Genomic DNA, 20,624 nt, shown 5'->3' on the forward strand with positions numbered 1-20,624 from the left:
TTTAACTAGTAAAAAAGGCAAAATTTTTATTAAATTATGTTGAAGGTATAGATTTTGCTGCTAAACATTTATATTTTAATCATGACCATAAGTATAGTTTCTAATTTTTTTAAATCATTATGCTATAAATCATTATGAATAAAAAGCACGTTTTATTCATAATTTTTAAAGAATAATAAAATTGTGAGAAAATTTTCATTAATAAGCATTCTTTTAATATTTTTATTTAACATAAATTCTCCCTTTTTCTTTTATGCAATCTTGTGCCTGGTCCAGTTCAAATTAATTTTGTTAAATCTGTCAGTATTCCATGGATATGATAACTAATATCACTTGTTACGTTTTATGTTATTGCAAGATTTTATTTTAGCTCAGAATATGGTGTATAAGTTTGGAAAGCAGATTATAACACTTTATGGTCGACAATTTATGCAAACAACTATTCCTGCTTTGTTCATATAAATTGCCAACCTTTATTATGGGTTTAAATTTAAGAAAAGAAAAAAGAAATTTTTAATTAGTTTTATTTCATACAGAATAGCTACACTTTGTGTGGAAATAACTCCACAATACATACATTAAGCTCAAATACTATGACTTAAACATTTGAGATACATTGTGAGAAAGATATTTACAAATGATTTATTGATGATGTGTGACAAGAAAAGTCTAATTTACTTTGGACAGCACTCCTCTAAAGTATATAAATATCCGCTATTATCGTGAAATTGCACAGCACCGTCGACGCTTGAAAGCACTCCTCCTCGATACAATCGTTGTCCATAATTTTCTGCTGCTGTTCGATGACTTGCCAAGCCGACTTTATTCAGCCAATCTACAAATTCTGTTCCGGTGAAGCAGTTTTTATGAATTACATCATTTTTTCTGAAAAAAGAAAAGTTTCAGTTTGTTATTTATATTTATAATGTGAAGGGAAACATTTTTCTTTTTTGAAGAAAAATACCACTTTTTTTCTCTTTTTTTTAAAAATATTTATAATATTTCTTAAAATCATTGCTAAAGTTAGCTCTTCTAATTATTTATGTTAAAAAATCGTAGGACCGCAGTCGCTGTTTTGAGTGTTTAATTTAATGTTACATTTTGATTTTCTAGGTAAAAACTACTAGATTTAAAAAGTTGAAATTGCTAAGATGTATTGAAAAATGTACAAGAATTACAATGAAATAAAAGTTTAACATTCGGTAATTAATTTGAGAATTATTTACTGATAAACTTGTAGGAAAAAATACCTACTATAATCAGGGTTGGGTTTTTGACATGATGTGTCAAAAAGTGTCAAACTGTTTTATTTTTAAAAAATTTTGCAAAATCTATTGGAACTTTTCATTGGTTTTTCTAATGGTAATCTTAATGCTTTAAGACTCATATTATAACTATTCAGTTTATGTTAATAGATTTCTCGTAATTCTAATTTGTTCGAAAGTTATCGTAGTTTTAAGTACTTTTTTTGTTGCTGCTTTTTTCTCACTTTATTTTTTTTTCTGTTTTATGTTACCTTTTATTTTTGTTACCTATGCCACCCAGCTCAGAACTTAAGTTAAATTATAAGCACTCCATGTAGTCAAGCAGTTGTTGAAAATTTAATCTATGGCGAATTTCCTTATTCGATAATATCGGGCAAAATTAATGGTCACGACTAAATATAAAAATTGGTGACTAAAAGATTGTCTTTGGATCGTCTCTTTTTTCGTCGAAAATGCACTCTATGAGCATTTTATTATTATTATTTAATGAATATGGAATTATGATGAATATTTTAAAAAAATTTCGAACTTGTTTATTAAAATGTTTCTTTGTTTTAGAAATGAATCTTGTAGTTAAGTTAACAATATTTTAATAAATGCTTCTAAAGAATGACATAATTAATGTCAACAATTTCATTTATCTTTTAAATTGTTCGATTTTTAAGAAAGTGGCCGTAAATTTTAAAAAGTGGTCACTGTTAAAAATTAGTCAGTATCAACATTTCCTATTATGGTGAAATACTGAGAGAGGTTTGGTTGGATTGGATAACTCTAAATGCAGGGAAAGTGTTTGGAATTTTGATTGAAGACAAATTCTATTTATTAATAAAAGTGATGAAAAATTCTGCTTGTAGCGGTCAGGAAACATTGCCATCAGGTATGAAGTTCTAGTAAAACTGAATGCATTAGCTTGCGGAAAGTGGTCGAAATTTTTGTTGCAAGATTCGACCACTTCGAGCAGAAAGCGAGTTAATAAAAATGGAACGTAGTAATATTAAAAAATTAATAATTATTATTATTTGAGTCGCTTGAGTAATCTCTCTCGTTTGTGAAATCAATCGCTTATTTATTATCTAATTGAGCGAAATAAAAAATTATTCATACAGTATTTAGTTTCACTTATTGAGGAAAAGGAATGAAATACAGCAATTATCTTAGCTTAGGAATGTATCACAAATGCAAATAGAAATTTTTACTGTCTCAAAAATTTAAAGTCAAGCTTACTAAGAATAAAAACTAAATTATCTTTAGTAAAATATACTTATAAGATATGTTATTATATGCATTTGAGGCATGGGCATTAACCTCGAAAGGTGAGAAGGCGTTGGCAATTTTCAAGATATAAATCCTAAAACGTATTTATGTGGTAATCAAGTGAACGGCTTATGGCGAAGATGAAAAATTAAATACACATTCTGAAAATTAAAAATTGGAGGATAGAGGCCAAACGGAAAGACGCAAGGAAAATATCGAGAAGATCAGGGATATCGTGCCACTAAGAAAGAAAAGGTAAAATGTCGTAAACTAATTGAAAAATCCGGCTCTTTGCAATGTATCAGCTGAACTGGAAAAGTAGTCTTTTTAATCAGCTTGATAATTTTTAGACTTAATACCAACAGCCTTAGTTTGTATTGGCTTTTTGCTATGAGCTTTGTACTCAGTTAGCTCTTTGAATATATATGTATGGTGAATAAACCCAAGATATTAACTTACAAGAATATGTATGGACCTTGGTTGCCTGGTTGGTAGAACGATAGACTCTTGTTCGTGAGAACGAAATTTTGAACCCATCCGGCTGAAACATCCCCGTGTATGAAATAGTGGCTGGTGCACGTTAAATTCGTCAGGGTCACAAAGTTCTCCGAGTTCCCATAACAAATCAATACGTTTCTAGAGGTACTGAATAGGAGATTGATCGTTCTCTGGTTCAGGTCAAAATTTTAATCTGTGGATGTATGAATTGATCCACCCTCTATTGCGGGCTGTGACGTGTGTGTGGCTGAAGTCGTATTCTCCCATAGGTGGCGCCCACTATCTTAAAAAATCGCTTGGTTTCAAGCAGGCTTGCTGGTATTGGCAAGTGGTATAAGTTACAACACAAGAGTATGGGGAAAAAATCTGTAAGCAAGCTTCTAATTGGCGAAATCTATATTACCAACACTCATTTGAACTGATCTTGTCTTAATGTTCTTACTCTTGGCGTATTAATAAACTACCAAAAGAAAGGCTTTTTCTACTTTTCGTCATTGAATGTTAGTTTCCAAAATGCTCAAATGCCCTTGAAAACATACAAAAACAATCACTTAATTCAAGAATTTCACTCTAAGAATTGAGAACTTTAGCTCGTTCACTACTGACTTCTCGCCAGAGCGAGATGTGCGTCTTAGATAACCTTCAAGATCGTCAGAAAACCAGTTAATGAATGGACAAAATAAATCAATATTGTATGATTAAATTAGACAAAAAGATAGACAATCTTTCTCAAAGAATTCTTAAATTTTCGAAATAGCACTTTTTTTTAATGAAACCTTTCACTTAAAAACATTAATTTAAACACTCGATAGTGCAGAATTCTTTTCTTTTTCTAATTTTGTTGTCTGTTTTGTAAAAAGATGTAATTTAAAGCTAGTTTTAATTTGAACATATTTCTTTTGTTTGATTTCCTTAGAGCAAGCTCAAGGAAATAACTCAAGGCTCATTGTAAATGTTTGAAACGGTTGGAGCTCGCTGCAAACGGTTAAGGCTAAATGAGCAATGGATAGTTCATTCTATATATAGCTCAAAGGTAAATGGATTGAGTGCGATATGCCTGAAAATTGTCAAGCTGATTAGAAAATGAATGAGATTTTTCAATAAATGAGGCATATTGCAGAAAGATGATGGTTTGCGAAAGTTTTCACAAGCTTATGTGGCAAAATATTGACTCTTTGAAGACTTTAACTATAAATTTTTTGGGGGGAAGAGGAGAAAAACACTGTTTTAGAGATTTATGCAGGATACTTCAAAAAGCCCACCTATAGTATGTATTTTTTAGAATTCTTATTAGAAATGAAAAGTGTACTCATTGAGGGTCTCTTATCAATATTTAGCAAGGAAAAAACCAATATCGGAAAACGAAAAATTTATAGTAAATTAAGGTATGCGTGATGAACAACAAGACAGAAGATGAAGGACGATTTTAGAAATACCTTCAGGTTTTAATCTCCAATTAATCCTGCCTTGCTGTTTATTGCATAGTCCTTCCTTTACTGTAATTTATAGAATTTCTATAGCGTTTTATTCGCTTAAATATTGATTAGAGACCTTCCAATGTGCACATATTTTGTTTCGATATTTGATAAAGATTCTGAAAATCCATATTAAGGATAGTCTTTACGGAACACCTTGTATAAATCTTTAAAACATTTGATTTTTTTTCATTTTCCCTTCTCAAAAAAAAAAAAAATAAATAATCCAGCAAATGCTCTAGTATAATTGAGGTCGTCAAACAATCAATGTTTTGGCAATCTGACCTCAGCTTGAACATGATTAATAAAAGAACATATGAAAATATTTATATTTACATTATCGATTTTGGTAAGTCTTTTTTGCAGTTGTCTCTATGATAAGTACGAAACTGATGACACTGTTGCTGTATAGCTACATCTATCGAATCCTCATTTAGTGAGTAAAAACCATGCCTGACTTTCGTCAACCTAAAATTATAATTAAGTTGTAAAATAAAAAAAAATTATGATCCATATAAAGCTTTGTACACAATTAAATTTTCTACAAAATCAATAATTTTATCTTCCTTACCGATGAATAATATTAAATGTAATTTCTTCTTCTTTTTTTATATTTAGCAGATAGGCCGCACTCCTAAAGTTCATTGATAAAAAAGTTTAGGATAAGTTATAAACTCCTTTTCATTTCTACCTTTATAAATATTTGACTTTAAACTTTAGTTCTGTGACAAAGTTATAAAAATTTTTACTGATAAGTTGCGGTCATCAGCAGAACGTTTACTCAGAATTTTAAGTATGAGACGTCATTTTAATGGCCTTATAACCTTGTTTAGAAAATATAGTCACACCAGAAAGTTTTTAAGCATATGATAACTTTCAAACGGGTGAGCTATGTTAATATCCTTCTTTTTCTTTTATAACTCTACATTCTGTTACAGGCCAAAGCTGACTCCAAAAGTTTCAACCATCGTGGTATTATCATCGGCATCTAAAATTAACGCGAGCATGTGTAGTTGCTTCAAATCTTAAGTATGGGAGAGTAGGGAACCTAACGTACAAGTGCGAAATCAATCTGATGAATAGAATGTTCACTTTATTACTATAAAAAGCATTAATAGCTATAGAAATTTTGTTCACAGGAGAACTTTTTAAACGCAATTCTTTAAAGTTCCTGAAATAGCCGATCTGAAAATCTAATGCTGCCTTTAAGCATTATTGATAATTTTTTTTTGATACGGTGTTTGTACTATTGAAAGGAAAAAATTTAAATTTCTTTTTCATTTTCTAACAATACCTGATACCAATTACAGGAAATTAATAAAGTTTTAAAAAATCACCGCTTACCACTTTGAAATAGGTGCTAGGATATACTTTGTATCTTTAATGAAGACGATAAATACAAATACTCCCTATAAACAAAAGATATAGTTTAAAAATCATTAAAAGCCTATTAAAAAATCAATATTGTTTTTCAATAATAGCGAGTTGCTTACCTGACCAACATTTAAAACGGCATCCAGAAATTCCATGGCTACAAAGAGTCCATTTGGTTGATTTGTTGACAATTTCCACGTACTGATTGTTAGACCCTGGTTGAAAAAATAAAATAATAGTTAATAATAAAATAATAATAATTAATTTGATCTAACTTATCGGCGATGTATTAATATAGGCATTCGCATAAAAACAAGGGTAGAAAAGTCTCATTTTTTTAAAGTAATCGATCGTTAATTTATTACAACTATAAAATTAAACAGCTGAAACGTCTCTTTTTAGGATGTTACATATCTAAGATCTTTTTATTATTGACTTCTTGAATACTAGTTTTCTTCCTGTTCACAATTACAATTTTACTGCTAATTAGCTTTCTTCCTGTTATGCAGTTAGAAAGTTCACGAAAATATAGATATTTACCTGCCTACTAAGTTAACATTAAATTATATTTTGATAGTATAGCGTAAATAATGATAGTGCTCCAAAAATCTAATTAAAACATTGAATTTTATTTAAAAAAGGGCAGTGGCCTCTGATTTATAAAACTTCGGAGAATGAAACAAAATAAAGCATTCATTTATTTTAATTGTACTTATAAAATATACTTTATTAAACAAGATATTTAAAAGTGAAAATGATTGCGAAACAAGAGAGGGAAAATGTGACAATTATGAATAAATTTTTAAAATCATAAAAATCTCAATACAAGAGTTTCATCAAAGAACATAATAAGTAAAATTTGAAATAAATAAATAAACTTTCAGGATTAAGGAACGCACGAGGATTGAATATAAAAATAAAAAGATAATAGATTCTACAACTAACATTGTAGAAAAAATTTCGAAAAAGTACACAAATAAAAATTAGAATTTCTGTTTAATTACGTAAATTTTTGTTCAAACGCATATAAACAAGTTTCTCAGGAACTGTGTTACAGAAAATATTGGCTTTTCCCTGTGCATTTCTCCAAATGGACTTGCTTTCAGATGTTTTAACTTATTGTATTTTTATTTCTCAAGTTTATTGCCGCCTACTTGGAGTGGTTTGGATAGAATGTTCGCTTTCAACATCAATATCTCTAAGTAGTTCGGATTCTATTCTATTATATTGTCAATGTCAGTTTCTGGGCTGGAAAAACCTTAACGTTTAAAAGCAGGGAGATTATTATTTACAGAGTTCAGCATGCTATTTTTCAATAAGATTATTGAATCTCCTATGATTTTTCTATATTTTCAAAAAAGCTATCCGTTTTAACTTCTCTGTAATTTTACATAGAGCTCCCACTTTATAATTTCTAGAAAATTTTAATGTATTTTTATCTATATTTTATGAACATATTCTTAACATTTGCTTTTTATTCTAAAGATAATTTAACCAAATTTACTAAAATTAACAAAGGTGCTCTATCAAGTCTTTTAACTATTCTTATTTAATTGGATCAAAATCGAATAGTTGAAAAAATGTTTTTGTTCATTGCGTGAATGAACCATTTTTTCCATTTCCTAACATCCGCAAGCGAATGATTAGTATCACAATTGAGGTTGGTTATCTTAATTTTATTTATTGACCTTTCATATTTCAGTCAGCACAAATATAATTCTTTGAAATGCTTCTTACTCCTCATAATAGGCCAGACAACTCAGTGGGGGCCAGTGCCTACCTTTATATTATTTTCCACCACGTCTTATTTTTGTCCAGTACGAGCCAGTTTGGATAATAAGTAAGTTTGTCTCCACTGACCTAATCCATCTCAATCTGCATTTTCTTTGGTGAATTTTCACGAAAGCGATTTTTTTTTTTACATTAATACAAACAATTAATGTTAAAATCAGTTTTCTTGATTTCGACTGCGCTTAGCTTAGCCTAGTAGTCGATTACTTCGAACTCACCATAATTGGCCAGAGAGCCCTAGTTGGGCCTGTGCCTTTGTAGTTTCTTCCACCACTTTCTATATTTTTGTCACTAGTGAGCCAGTTCCTTTCCCTAGGGTGTAAAGAAAGTTTGCCTCCGCTTTTACAATCCATCTTAATCTGGATTTTCTATAATGATCTTTATTATTTTTTTTAACGTAAATACAAACAGTTAGTGTTGAAATCAATTTTCTAGATTTCTTTCTTCACTCCCCTTCTTTAAACACACATTTTCACCTAATTATAATGAAAATTTAGTAATGAATTTCAAGAGTAAACTTACCACTGCCATTGATATCAAGTTGAGGATAAGGAGAATTACATGACGCAAATGGGATCTGCTGATATCTTCTTTAGCAGAAGGTGATTTTTTGCAGCTGACGGTATGGATGGGTGAAGAGGTTGGTGTCGAATTCTCACTATCTGTGGAGGACAGTAAATGCTTTTCACTGAATGATGTCTCTGATCTCTTCATTCCTTCACTGATGACTCTCTGAGAGAGTCTACGATAAAATAAAAAAAAATTTCATAAATCATCATTTATAGTTTAGTTATGCATTTTTGTAGCAAAAGATTTCATTAATGTAAAACCACTGTTTCTATTGTAAAAGAATTTTAGAGGAAAAAATTATCGAGGTACATGTAAAAAAGAAACTACTGATACATTTTGTGTTCTTTTTTGTGTAGAATTAACCGCGTTTAGTGCACAGTGCCACAATTGCATGTACTTATATTGCAATGCTCAAAAAGAAAAAGCAAATAGCCTTTTTATTCCAGTTGTGGTACTTTAATTACGATTGCGATTTTATAAACTTATAATTGAATTTAAAAATTTATTATTAAATTGATAGTTTCAAACAATAGTAGTTCTCTAGTAAATTATAAAGGAAGTAAATAATATTACCTGTCATTTGAGCCAGGAAAATCGGGTTGAAGTCGTTCTTCTAATTTGTTAATACTTGACATTACAGTATCCACTAAAATGTAATAAAAATAGCATAAAATGCCTATTTTTTAAGAAACAAATATGCACTCTAATTTGATATTTATGTGGATATATTTCCTAATGGACTTTTATGAAAAATATGAAAAGTAGAGAAAATTTAATGAATAACGTAATTAGATGTATGGTAATATACGTATAATAAATAACGTATAAATAACGTAGATTTTAATATAAATAATTTAAAATTTCGATTCTTTACAGTGCTTGCGCAGAACACATTTATGCGTGTGAGAGGCTGCGTGGAAGTGCTAAATCTTTCTATCAATGAACTTAAGTGTTATCGAGAACTAAGTCTGACAGAAATATTAAAAAAAGTTTAAAAGGTTTACTTAGCAGCCTTAGGGACGTATGTGTACAAATTATTATTCGTATTTAGTAAATTACTCAAAATTTTAAGAATGGATGACAAAAAACTTTGCAAATAGAAGCTTCACATATCTTACTAACTTGAAAAAAAAATAACTAAAAAACATTATTTAGAATGCTAAATGTTTGACTTGTTCGACGAAAAAGAATTAAAATTTGAGTTTTCCATAGTTTTCTTCTCTTGCGCTGTTTGCATTGATGTATCAAATGGTTCCCTCTTTGGAGTAATTTTGAGCTTGTAATTATTCAATAATCTTCTGAATGGTCATGTATTTGCTTACAGTGTATAAAATAAGAAATAATATCCTTTGGCAGTAATAGTGCGTACTTACCTGAGTCTGTTTTCTTTATTTTATAAATCGCAATACCAGCTCCGTCAAGGAGGTTCTTTTCTACATCTTTTTCAATAGGAATTGCAACTATATCTTTGGATTCTGCTCCTAAGCTTTCCACATTTAATTTCGAAGCAAGTTCTGGCATGTCTTTTTGAGGTGATCGGAAGTATAAGACGAGACAAAGAGTTGTTGTCGTTATACAAACAACAAGTACTACTATGGATCCAAATGCCTAAATAATAAAATGTATGCATGATGGTTTAAAGAATCACAGTAATCAAATTAAAACAATTTATTCGTTGGCCTGATTTTCCAGATACCATTTATTGGGTTAACCATTTATTCGTTAGTTTGATTTTCAAATGATATTGATTTCAGTATGATGATTTGATTTCAAAATATTTGCTCAGTTTAGTTTATGTCTCGTGGTTGTGAATATGTCCAAAGGTTATTTTTTATTTTTATTTTGTCATAATCGTTGAAAAGTCGAGCCAGTTTTGATTTTACGACTACCAATGTTCAACTTCGCACCCTTACAATTTTGAACTCAATTCAGAAGACGAAGGAACCCCTGGATCAAGTACTGGGAGAAATTCGCCTCTGAGGATAATTTGCGTCATCACTGTAATCGGTGCGAGGCAGGTACAGAATTCGCATCAATAAGCAATCGCTAGGATTCTAACCCACATCACGTCATTGGAAAGCGAGCACTCTATCCTTTGAACCACCACGGCTCTTATTTTCATTCATTACCGGTTTTAAAATGCCGACCCAATTCAGGGTTTACGACTACCATGTTAAGCTCCGTAGCCTTGCAATTTTGAACCCAATCCAGAAGACAAGAGAACTCCTAGATCAAGTATTGGGAAACATTCGAATTCGTTGAGAACTTTTTGATGGAAATAACCTTCGTTTGCGTTATATGGAGAGAAAAACCACAAAAATCTCCCATGGTTAGCCTGACTGCAAGGGGACTCTAGCCCATATATGTCTACCACTGAAGATTGAGAAGAAGCCACCACTGCTCTCGAAAAATTAATTGAAAATTTTGGCTCTTTGCAGATATCGTCAATGTTTTGTAATATCTCCAGCTGAGCCGTGGTGACTCATGAGGCAGTTTCGAATTATAGCGGTGCCCCATCGGGTTCAAACAGACATATTGATATATTTTATTTTATAACCGTCGTTGAACAGCCGACCCAATTTCATGGGTTTACGACTACTTACGTTCAACTCCGTAGCCTTGTAATTTTGAACCAATCCAGAAGACAAGGAAACTCCTGGATCAGTACCCCCAGAGGTATTGATTTGTTGTGGGAACATGGAGGACTTTGAGACTCGACAGATTTAACGTGCATCAGTCACCATTTACTACACGGGGAGTCTTCGGCCGGCGAGGATCGAACCCACGACCTCCTGGATATGGGCCCAGCGCCCTACCGACCAGGCTATCCCGGCCCAGACATATTGATATAGTAAAAACCCTCAGTGGTAGACGGATCACGATTTAGAATTCACGATTTAGAATAGACGTAAGATATTTTAGTGGTTTTCTTCTCCGCGTAACGGAAGTTGATTGTTATTTTCACCAAAAAGTCTTCCACGAATTTTCCCAGGTCTTTCTCTGTCTTCTAAGATGTGTTTAAAATAACAAGGCTATGGTGATAAACATTGATAGCCATAAACCCAAAAATGAGATGGTTGTTTATCGCCGTTTATGTAATGAAATAATAAAACAGGTTGGCCGAAACATGTATTGTTACCTATTATCTTCGATGCAAAAATTTGTTCATTTTTTCACGAAATTCGGTTTTAAAAATTTGTTTTATCTAAACTTTTTTTTTCTGCAGAAATAACCGAAACATAAAATATGAAACCTATATTTTTTTTTCAGGAACGAATTTCGCAAAGGTTTTCCTAGTTTATTAACCAGAATTTCTTCGTTTCCTCATTAAATTCAACTTAAAAGTCTCCTTTTATTGAACAAAGAAGTTTTGAATAGTTAAAAAATAACTAAAATTGTTCTAGGGCATTATGTGGTCAAGTTCTGCAATTCAGAGCATGATAGATTCGTTACTGAATTGAGAACAGGAGAAAATTACAGAAACAGATGATTTAGGAATTGACAGAGAGTCAACATACGGATATAATTTTCAGTTTCACAAATGTAAAAATATTGATCTAAGCATGTAATCACCGTATCAAGTGTATCAAGTATCAATTTTAATGCCATAATTTTTAAGAGAAATAATAAATAAAATCCTCATTACCTCGGTAGATCCATAAATGAAAAGAGGCAGTTCTTTATCTAGATCAGGTTCACACTGTCCGATTCCCGTGATAATTAAAATCATCACAACGATGAGGCCTGGAAATCTATAAAATACACATATATGACATTTAATTTGATTTAAAATAAAAAATTCAACCTTCAAATCTAAATCTGGCAATATACTTAAAAACTTATTTTGGGCAATGCTGAATTCGAGTGTGAACGAGCGAAAACGCCAAGAAATCTTCAAAACATATCAAATTTTAAAGAGAAAAACTATAAACGAAACTTAACATAAAGAACTTTAAAAGAAAAAAACTTTGGCTGCTACTCTACACTAATGAGAAGCCATCTTTCTTCATAAGAAATTAATTCGTCTGATCTACCTGAGATGTGAGATGAGCCTTAATGTTATTTTCATGTTTTTTCAGGCCATAACTTTCAAGCTAATAAAAACGCAAAAAACGTTTATGCGCAACTTGCATCATCGTTTACAGCAACGTTTAGAATCAACTTACACCGGCGTTGAAAATAATGTTCAGATTCATCACGAGATGTGATGAATCTAATGTTAAGTGTGCAAAATAAAAACCGGAATACAGTGAGTAGCTTTTGATCTAATGATCGAAATTTTAAAAACTAAGACTCAGTCTTAATGGTTCGAGAGATCGAACTCAAACATAAAAATGTCAATTAGTGGAGACAATATATTTTAAGTTACGAAATCATGCATAAAGACATATTTTCCTGAATAAGTATGCCTTTTTTCTTGATCCTTCAAATATGGAGGAATTTGGACAGGAGAGCTTAAAAAAGTTCTCGAGATATGACAAAATACATAAAGAGGAAAATGAATATTAAGGGACCATTTTCGTCTGCTCTCTTGTCTCAACTATTGCTCCTCATTGGTATTTTCCAGATTGCTGTTTCCCCCCCCCCCCAGCTATTTTTAGATTCAAAAACCGGAATTCTTCGAATAAAAGGTATGTTTATTCAGAAAAAGTAAGTTTTGCGTCTCATTTCTCAACTTAAAATACAGTAATAATATACATCGTTATATGTCTTTAATACCGTTTAAAATATCAAACCATCTCTAATTTATTGAAAATCTGATTATCAGATCAAAAGTTATTCAGAGCGTTCACTTTCTTTTGCGCACTATACATTACTTCGTACTTTATGTCAATTATGTTGAATATAACTATGTGTATATCGTTTAAGTTATCGACACATTACATTCTACATGCTTGTCTTTTTTCTATCTTCCAACGAAGAAAAAACGACCCATATATGTTGTTCGTTGCGAAAAAAATAAAACATTTAGCTCAAATAAGTAATGGATTGAGAAATAGAAACCTTTACAGTTCATCACCCAACGATGATCACACACCCCGTTTCTCAGGGCTCCAACTTTTAATTTCTTAATCATGCGCGTGTTTGAATTTGTCTTACCCGATTCCAATGCAATAAGGCCAGAACATTTTTTGCACGAATGATGAACATGGATTTCTTCTCAGAAGAACCATAGTTACAGCCAGTATCGTCACCCAAACTCTGGTCATTAACTGTCCAGCAGATATGAGAGCAATTTCGAGATATTTCGTCCATTCCTCATTACTCTGGCAGATAGACCATATCAAAATTCCTAAAGCCAGTATAATCTAGAATGACAATAGGAGAGCAATTTATTACATGCATATAACTCAGATGATTAAAAAATATTTGTCCTTAATGGTTACAAATATTTGATTTAATATTCATTTTTTCACCTTACTTTTATATTTAGGTGATACATATAAATTTTTTTTACTTCTTTCAAAATAAATATCATGCCGGAAAATAACATTTACTTATTTTTTTTAAATAAGTACTGTAAGTTAATTTCACTTGGAGATAAGCAAGTACTTGCAATCCATCATCAAAGGACGTGATTACTTCCGATGAAAAGTACTTTACAATATTCATGTCTTAGTGATGTGATCAAATTTAGATATGGTCAGGAATTTGTGGACTTAACTGTCATCTAGCTTCTGAGAAGGATAGATATATCTTGCTTTTCATTTCAAGTAATCTTGCTTTTTATCCCGAGATAGGCACGTCAAAGTCTCAACTCAATGGTTTCCTGTACAATTAGAACAATCCGAGATAGCAAAGTAAAGTTTATTTTCATTTGTTAAAAACATTTTCGTGTAAACCGCCGAAAAAGGTTTTTTTCCACGTTTTTCGTTGTAAACCTTCTGACCTTAAAGTTAAAACGAGGTCTGGAGCAATTTGCTCTATTCTGTGCGCTTACTTGTAGAAAAATACGAGAGAAATACTTGTATAAAACTTGTCTTAAGATGAAAATCACCTTAGATATGAATAATTATAAGGTTTCCTTATGGAACATTTTGCGAGATCAGCTTATGTCCACCTTGTCATGAGATTTTAGTTGACAATGTAATTTGATCCTATCACTTGTGTGACGTTACTGCCATGAGGGTATGACACCACATTTCGTACTGTTTTCTGTTTTACATTTTACTTTTAGTGACTTTCTTTTCCCTTTTTTTTATTCAATTTGCTTTATTATTCCGAAGAAAAATATATCTTTTTTATATCCTATGTTGTTAAAAAAATTTGGTACGTTATGTTTAAGTAAAATGCAAGTTATTTTTTATTAGCGATTTGATTAATAAAAAAATAAATAACATATATTTTGTACTCAGAATTATTTCCAATCCGTTGATATTTAGTTCATAAAACAAATTAATGATAAAGGAAATTGATAAAATACATCTAAGGAAGAAAGAATCGATAAATATATAAATATAAAAGCCTTCCTGCTTACATAATATTATTAAAAAGGAAGTATTCATTGTTAACGCTTATAATGTGGCCTCATTCAATAAATAGTTGTGATTTAATTCCTTATTAAAAATAGTTCAAACTAACCTGCGATGAGATGAATCCTCCCGTAATTTTATAAACTTGTCGTTTCATTTTCTTGCTAAAAATTAATGACAGCCCAATCCACAACTAAAAAAGAATAAATGAAAACAAACTACCATAAATAAAACAAATTATTCAATACATACATAAATAAAGCTTAACCAGTAATCATCAATGTAAGCTTGCCATTTTTGTTGACATTAAATAATTTTTTAAAAATGCATGTTATTTGAATAATTTTATTTCACAAATACATATGTATTATCGAATTTCTTCCATGGTAGATTTAAATTTATCGTGAAGTTCAGTTTCAGCCGTTAATTTCTTGAAATAATTTTTAAATAATTTATTACTTATAAAAACAGATAATATCATGAACATTACATGGTCTGTAAAATTATTAATAATAAAAACAGGTCAAGTGATGTGACATTAAGCTATAAGCACATTTTTACCCCCCCCCCCCAAACTCATAAGAAATTTCACTTCATAAAAATTTCATTAATATAATACATACTATTAATAGATTTATTTACATGTTTTATATCAGTTTTGTCAAGAAAAAATTTTGAAAAATGTGTATTAGTTTATTATTATATTTATTTATAGCATATGAAGAAAGGAGCCGTGTCTAATTTGGATGTAAAAAGAGCAAAAACAAAAAATTACAGTTCAAATTTTTTAAGCTACCGTCATTCGGGGCTACTTTGTGCAGCGGGGGCTACTTTGTGCAAATTCGAATTTGGCATTTTTCAAGTGCTGCTATTCAGTATTATGTTTATTTCACTTCAAAAATGTGTGGAATTTGAAGATAGAAGTCTCTTCTATTACTACAAACATTTATTCGAATTTTAAAACAATCTCAGAGTGTGTTTCGTTCATCCAATGCCAACAACTTTCCGAGGACGTCGGATGTCGAAAAGTGTGCGTGGAAACTGTGAAATACAAAGACGTTGATAAAAAAATTGTCGTAAGTGCAAAATTTTTTATTTATATATTAATAAACAATTATATCATGTTAGCGTTAAAAAAATTTGAAAATTAATAACAAATAAATGGAAAATGAAAAAAAATGCATTTTGGGGCTACTTTGTGCAAAGTTTCATTCGTTTTTTTTTCGACAGAAAAGTGGTCAGACGTTATAAAAAAATACCTGGAACGAGAAACTACCGTGATTACACTTTAGAAAAGCTGCAACAATGTTTGCAAGCAGTTGTTGGTGGTATGTCGATTGCAGAAGCTTCTAGGAAGTACAAAATCCACAGAAATACTATCTCTAATGAAATTCACAAGAAACACGTGAAACTTCCTGGTAAACTATTATTTTTCTTCTACAAAGATTTTTCTAATGACTTAATCAAACGACATAACACATAAAAATATATTTTATAGGACATCGGGTAATTTTGACAGAAACTGAAGAGCAAGTTCTGTCATGTTCATTCAAGGATGTTATGTTCAAATTTAACAATAATATAAATGTTAATGAATATGTGATAATTATTATTTTTAAAATTTCATCCATTTCAATGTTTAAAAATGTATATGGTTTTCTTTTGTTTAAACTCAAATGTTTTGAAATAAACATTCTTTTTAAGAAAATAATTCTTCAAAAAAATGGTTTCTTAACGCTAAAAATTATTTTCAAACTAATATCTTTACATATCTTGATGTTTTTGTCTTTAAAAATGTCAACAATTAACTTTTTTAACAATTTTATATCAATATTTTACTAAAAACATGATTATTAAACCGAATTCCTATCGCTGCGCAAAGTAGCCCCATTTGGGGGCTACTTTGTGCAAGGTATGTTTTGACTTATTATTCGTAAATATTACATACAAATAATGCCAATATTTATCAAATTCACTCGTCTGAGTCCAGTTATGAATATGATATCGATAAATTTTACTAAAGTTTGAATTAACATAGTTTTTTTACATGTCAAAGTTCAAAAACTGCGAAATCCTGCACAAAGTAGTCCCGAATGACGGTACTATTAAATAAAATAACAAATATTTACTATATAATAAAATAGTAAATAGGTTATGTTTTGCTTAATGACATCAAATAAAAAAATCCTACACTATTAGTGTCTTTTAAAATGGAGATGATCTCCAAACGCTACATCCAAGGTTAAACTACGTTATTATGTACTTATTTCTACATATAATTTTATGATAAATCTCTCGATGCATTTACCAACGTATTTATTTGGCGGGAAAATAGTTGCACGTATAGCTACCAAATTAAATAAGGTGGTAATGTCAATCCGAATTTATATATCTCGTCCCGAAATGATGTAAGTCTGCTATTCAAATTTTTATAGTGATTTTTTGTACAGGTAATTTATACTTACGCAAGATATAAAGCTAAGGATACTCAATACAAGCATAGTAGCTCTTAGCTCATCAGAAAACTCTCCAATGCCTTTTACATTTAAAGATAACATTCTTGCTAGAACAAAGACGACAGGTCCAAAAAGTCCAGTACACAACACCATCGTTGATGCCATCTTTAAAAGACAAAAATATTGTTAATAGAACAGTTATGTATGTATTACCTGACTTCAACAAGTTTATATAATATTTATAAACAGCGACCAATTTTAGAGTGATTCGTTCTTTTTCCAACATTAAGGTACAATCCCCTTACTTACTTTTTTGTACAATGTTTATTAAAACTTTAACACTGGAAAGATACCATTTTGACCCACTTTTATTCTTTTATTACTCTGTACTTCAAAAAATTACTTATTTGAAGTATTGAGTATTTCTGACTTCTCCTAATTTCTTCTTCTTCTATTGGCATGACAACCCTTTCTGGGTCATTGGCTTCCCAAGAACCTTCCTCCATTCTGCTCTTTTCTTTGCGAGTGTCTTCCAGTTAGTAATTCTTAGGATTTTGAAATCCTTTTTTACGCAGTCAAGCCATCTGATCTCAGACTTACCTTTAACTCTAGTTCCCATTGGTTTGTAATAGAAGATCTTAAATATCAAGTTGATGCAATTTTAAGTGTCGATTTAATTATTCATGTGTTAGCCTGATAGGAACGTATGTATAGAACCTTATACCTAGAATGACGGGACGGGCTAAAGTGACCCTTAAAGTATTTTGATTGGTACCCTATAACTTCACTTAAGTTCGGGTTAAAACACCTTTTAAAGGGTATAAAGTATCTCAGTTTCATTAAAACACAAGAGTATTTCAACACATCCTCAATTATAATTCAGAGAAAAAAATAAACTGAGTTATCTGAGAAACTAATGTAGAAATGTAATTGAAAAGTCAGTGCTCCATTTAATCAAGTATTCTCGTTAATCAAATCAAATGTGATACAATGGAATTTTAATGACGAAGTCTCTAATATGTTTCTTTCTTTCAGTCTTTCCAATGTTAATAAGAAACGACGCATTCAGGTATTATTTTGGGCAACAAGTTATTGTAATAAGTTGTGTAATATTTCGAAGCTAATTTTACATTATTTCTTATCGAAAATATAAATGCTTACTTTTTTATGTTATAAAATTAGAAGATAATAGTCTTAAATGAAAAAAATAATTCGTTAATGTGTTGTTAACATATTATCTTGTTAAATGACTTGACGTGCTATGATATTACATAAATAAACAAATGCAGTTGTCTGAACATATGCCAAATTACGTGACTCCATTTTAGAATTAAAAAAATATATATACATAACTGGAGAATAATGTAATATTTTCTAATTTTCTATTTCTTAATAATTTTATTGATTGAACAGGTATAAAATTCCACTAAGGCTAACAGAAACTTCCTTTCGGGCTTTCCCTAAATTGTCTTTTAGTAGCTCTTGAAAAAATTTAGTCATTAGTTATGAGGCCAAATATTTCGTAAACATTAACTAAAATATATAAAAGAGCAACTATTTATTACTCATTCATACAGGTTTTGAGTTCGTAACTATGTTTTATGAGTAGTTATCAATTAAAGCTACATAACAGAAAACTCATTAAATCGATTTTAATTTTGACATTTTATAATTTTATTTACATTTAAAAAGATAATCTTTATATTTTTCAATGAGGCACATTAAGGGATGAAACGTTTATAAATTACTGAACATCTTCATAACTTTCGCCTACTTTAATAGATACAGGAAATGAAAAGTTATATAAATCGTCGAAACAATAGCTAATGCGTGGAATTTCCTAGAACTGTCGCATGAGAGAATAGAATATTTATCTTCAATTACGCCTTTTTAATTTTCCAAGAATTATTTCAAAAATAACTTATATAGTGCGTCATTATTGAGGAGATATATTTAGGTTATTTTTATACTAAATCAAACATTGTTTTGATGAAGAGAATAATTTCGTGCACAGCTTTACTTAAAACGCAACTTAAAAACAAGTATCGCTTTCGTTCATTGTTTCATTTCGTGTATTCTTTAATGTTATATAAGAAGCATTTTTATGTTATGTAACAAGGTTTATAAATAAACTGGATAAGATTTTGCAAGTGCATTTTAAGTTCAAGAAAAAAAATACGTAAAAAATTATTTGACTGTTTTGAGTTATAAATTACTTAAAGCTGTAGTTTTCACTCCAAATATTACGCGAATTTTATTCAGTTAGCGATAGATAAGAACAATAATGCTGTATTTATAACATATATTCAGTGGTTCATATATTCAGCGCAGTTGGTTTGTCGTCGGCCTTCTGAGCCCAAGTCTGCGGGTTCGATCCCCGGCCCAGACACCGGATTTTCGGGATGCAGAAAGTCGTCAGCGGCCATGTCGTATGATTATGCGGCATGTAAAAGATTCCTGGAGCGCCTTATTGGCTCTTAACATTTCCGGCAAAATTGAATTCCTAGTTCACTTTAGCATCGAAATAGAGTCTCGGTGCTGCCATCTAGTGTGGCAGAAACTAGACGTCCAAATTAACATGACCAACAGTTTCTCACCCATTGTGGTGGTCCTGAAAGAGTGGATACCACCTCTGGATTACGCACTAGGTCTGTTCATCGGCAAGACCGATTGTGCAGCTCATTGGAAATAAAGAAAAAAAATAACATACGTATATTCAAATGCCTACAATAAGAGATGTAGTGCCAATTTTCGCACTACTTATAACACATGGTTGTGTTTATTTCAGAACTATTTTAACTTACAGCATTAATAAGTTAACAACATATTTTAGTTAAGAGGAAAAACTAATGCTAAAGTTTTTTAAAACAATTTCCTTCTTCCTTTTTTGTTAGTAATTTTTTTTTAATGAGCTGAGAAATTTTTTTTTCGAAACAGCCACAATTTAAAATTTACCGTATTTCTGGATCTTATGGAAACACCAAAAAGCTTAGTAATTTTTACCGGAGCACTTTGGTAAAATTGACAATAAAATATGGTTTTGTAATACGTGATAAAATTTGATATACGAAGTAAAATTTGGAAATTTTATCACGATACTTTAGAGCATGGCATAAAACCCATTTTTCTCGATTAAATTTATTTTTCAGTTTTGTATCTGTTGCTAAATGAGTGGCAATAGGAACTGTTTCGAAAACCAGAACTTCTGGTATACCGTTACCATATGAATGGAAAAATTACCAAATAAATGGTTTAAATATCGTATATTTTGATTTTATTTACCAGAATCATGGTTTTTTTTTAATCAGAAATTTTACTACCATACAGTACGGTTATTTTATCATAATTGTTTTCGCCGTGTGCATCTCGTTGTGCTTTAAAAATTGCTGGAAAAGCATATGTAATTTAAATTGCAATAATGAGTAATGCAAAACCAATAAAAGAAAAATTCGTTTCTCAATGGTTTTT

At 30.5% G+C, this 20,624-nt stretch overlaps 1 protein-coding gene across 3 annotated transcripts in view; it reads right to left on the reverse strand.

Annotated features, from left to right (window-relative positions):
- Positions 1-507: 507 nt before the first annotated feature.
- LOC107454969 (lysosomal cholesterol signaling protein) overlaps positions 508-20,624 on the reverse strand; it is a 107,243-nt gene continuing 87,126 nt past the window's right edge. For all 3 annotated transcript variants that reach the window (XM_087157198.1, XM_016072342.4, XM_016072345.3), the window contains exons 8-18: positions 17,166-17,321; positions 14,810-14,893; positions 13,328-13,536; positions 11,874-11,979; positions 9,601-9,835; positions 8,801-8,873; positions 8,180-8,399; positions 5,986-6,081; positions 5,837-5,901; positions 4,829-4,960; positions 508-885 (exon numbers count right to left, since the gene is read on the reverse strand). In XM_087157198.1, coding sequence (XP_087013324.1) covers positions 675-885; positions 4,829-4,960; positions 5,837-5,901; positions 5,986-6,081; positions 8,180-8,399; positions 8,801-8,873; positions 9,601-9,835; positions 11,874-11,979; positions 13,328-13,536; positions 14,810-14,893; positions 17,166-17,321 — 1,587 coding nt within the window. In that variant the 3' untranslated portion in view covers positions 508-674. The remainder of the gene's footprint in view (positions 886-4,828; positions 4,961-5,836; positions 5,902-5,985; positions 6,082-8,179; positions 8,400-8,800; positions 8,874-9,600; positions 9,836-11,873; positions 11,980-13,327; positions 13,537-14,809; positions 14,894-17,165; positions 17,322-20,624) is intronic.

The sequence above is a fragment of the Parasteatoda tepidariorum genome, chromosome 2 (genome assembly GCF_982258835.1).
Source record: "Parasteatoda tepidariorum strain Cologne lab strain chromosome 2, Ptep-v5.0, whole genome shotgun sequence".
Classification (NCBI taxonomy): domain Eukaryota; kingdom Metazoa; phylum Arthropoda; class Arachnida; order Araneae; family Theridiidae; genus Parasteatoda; species Parasteatoda tepidariorum.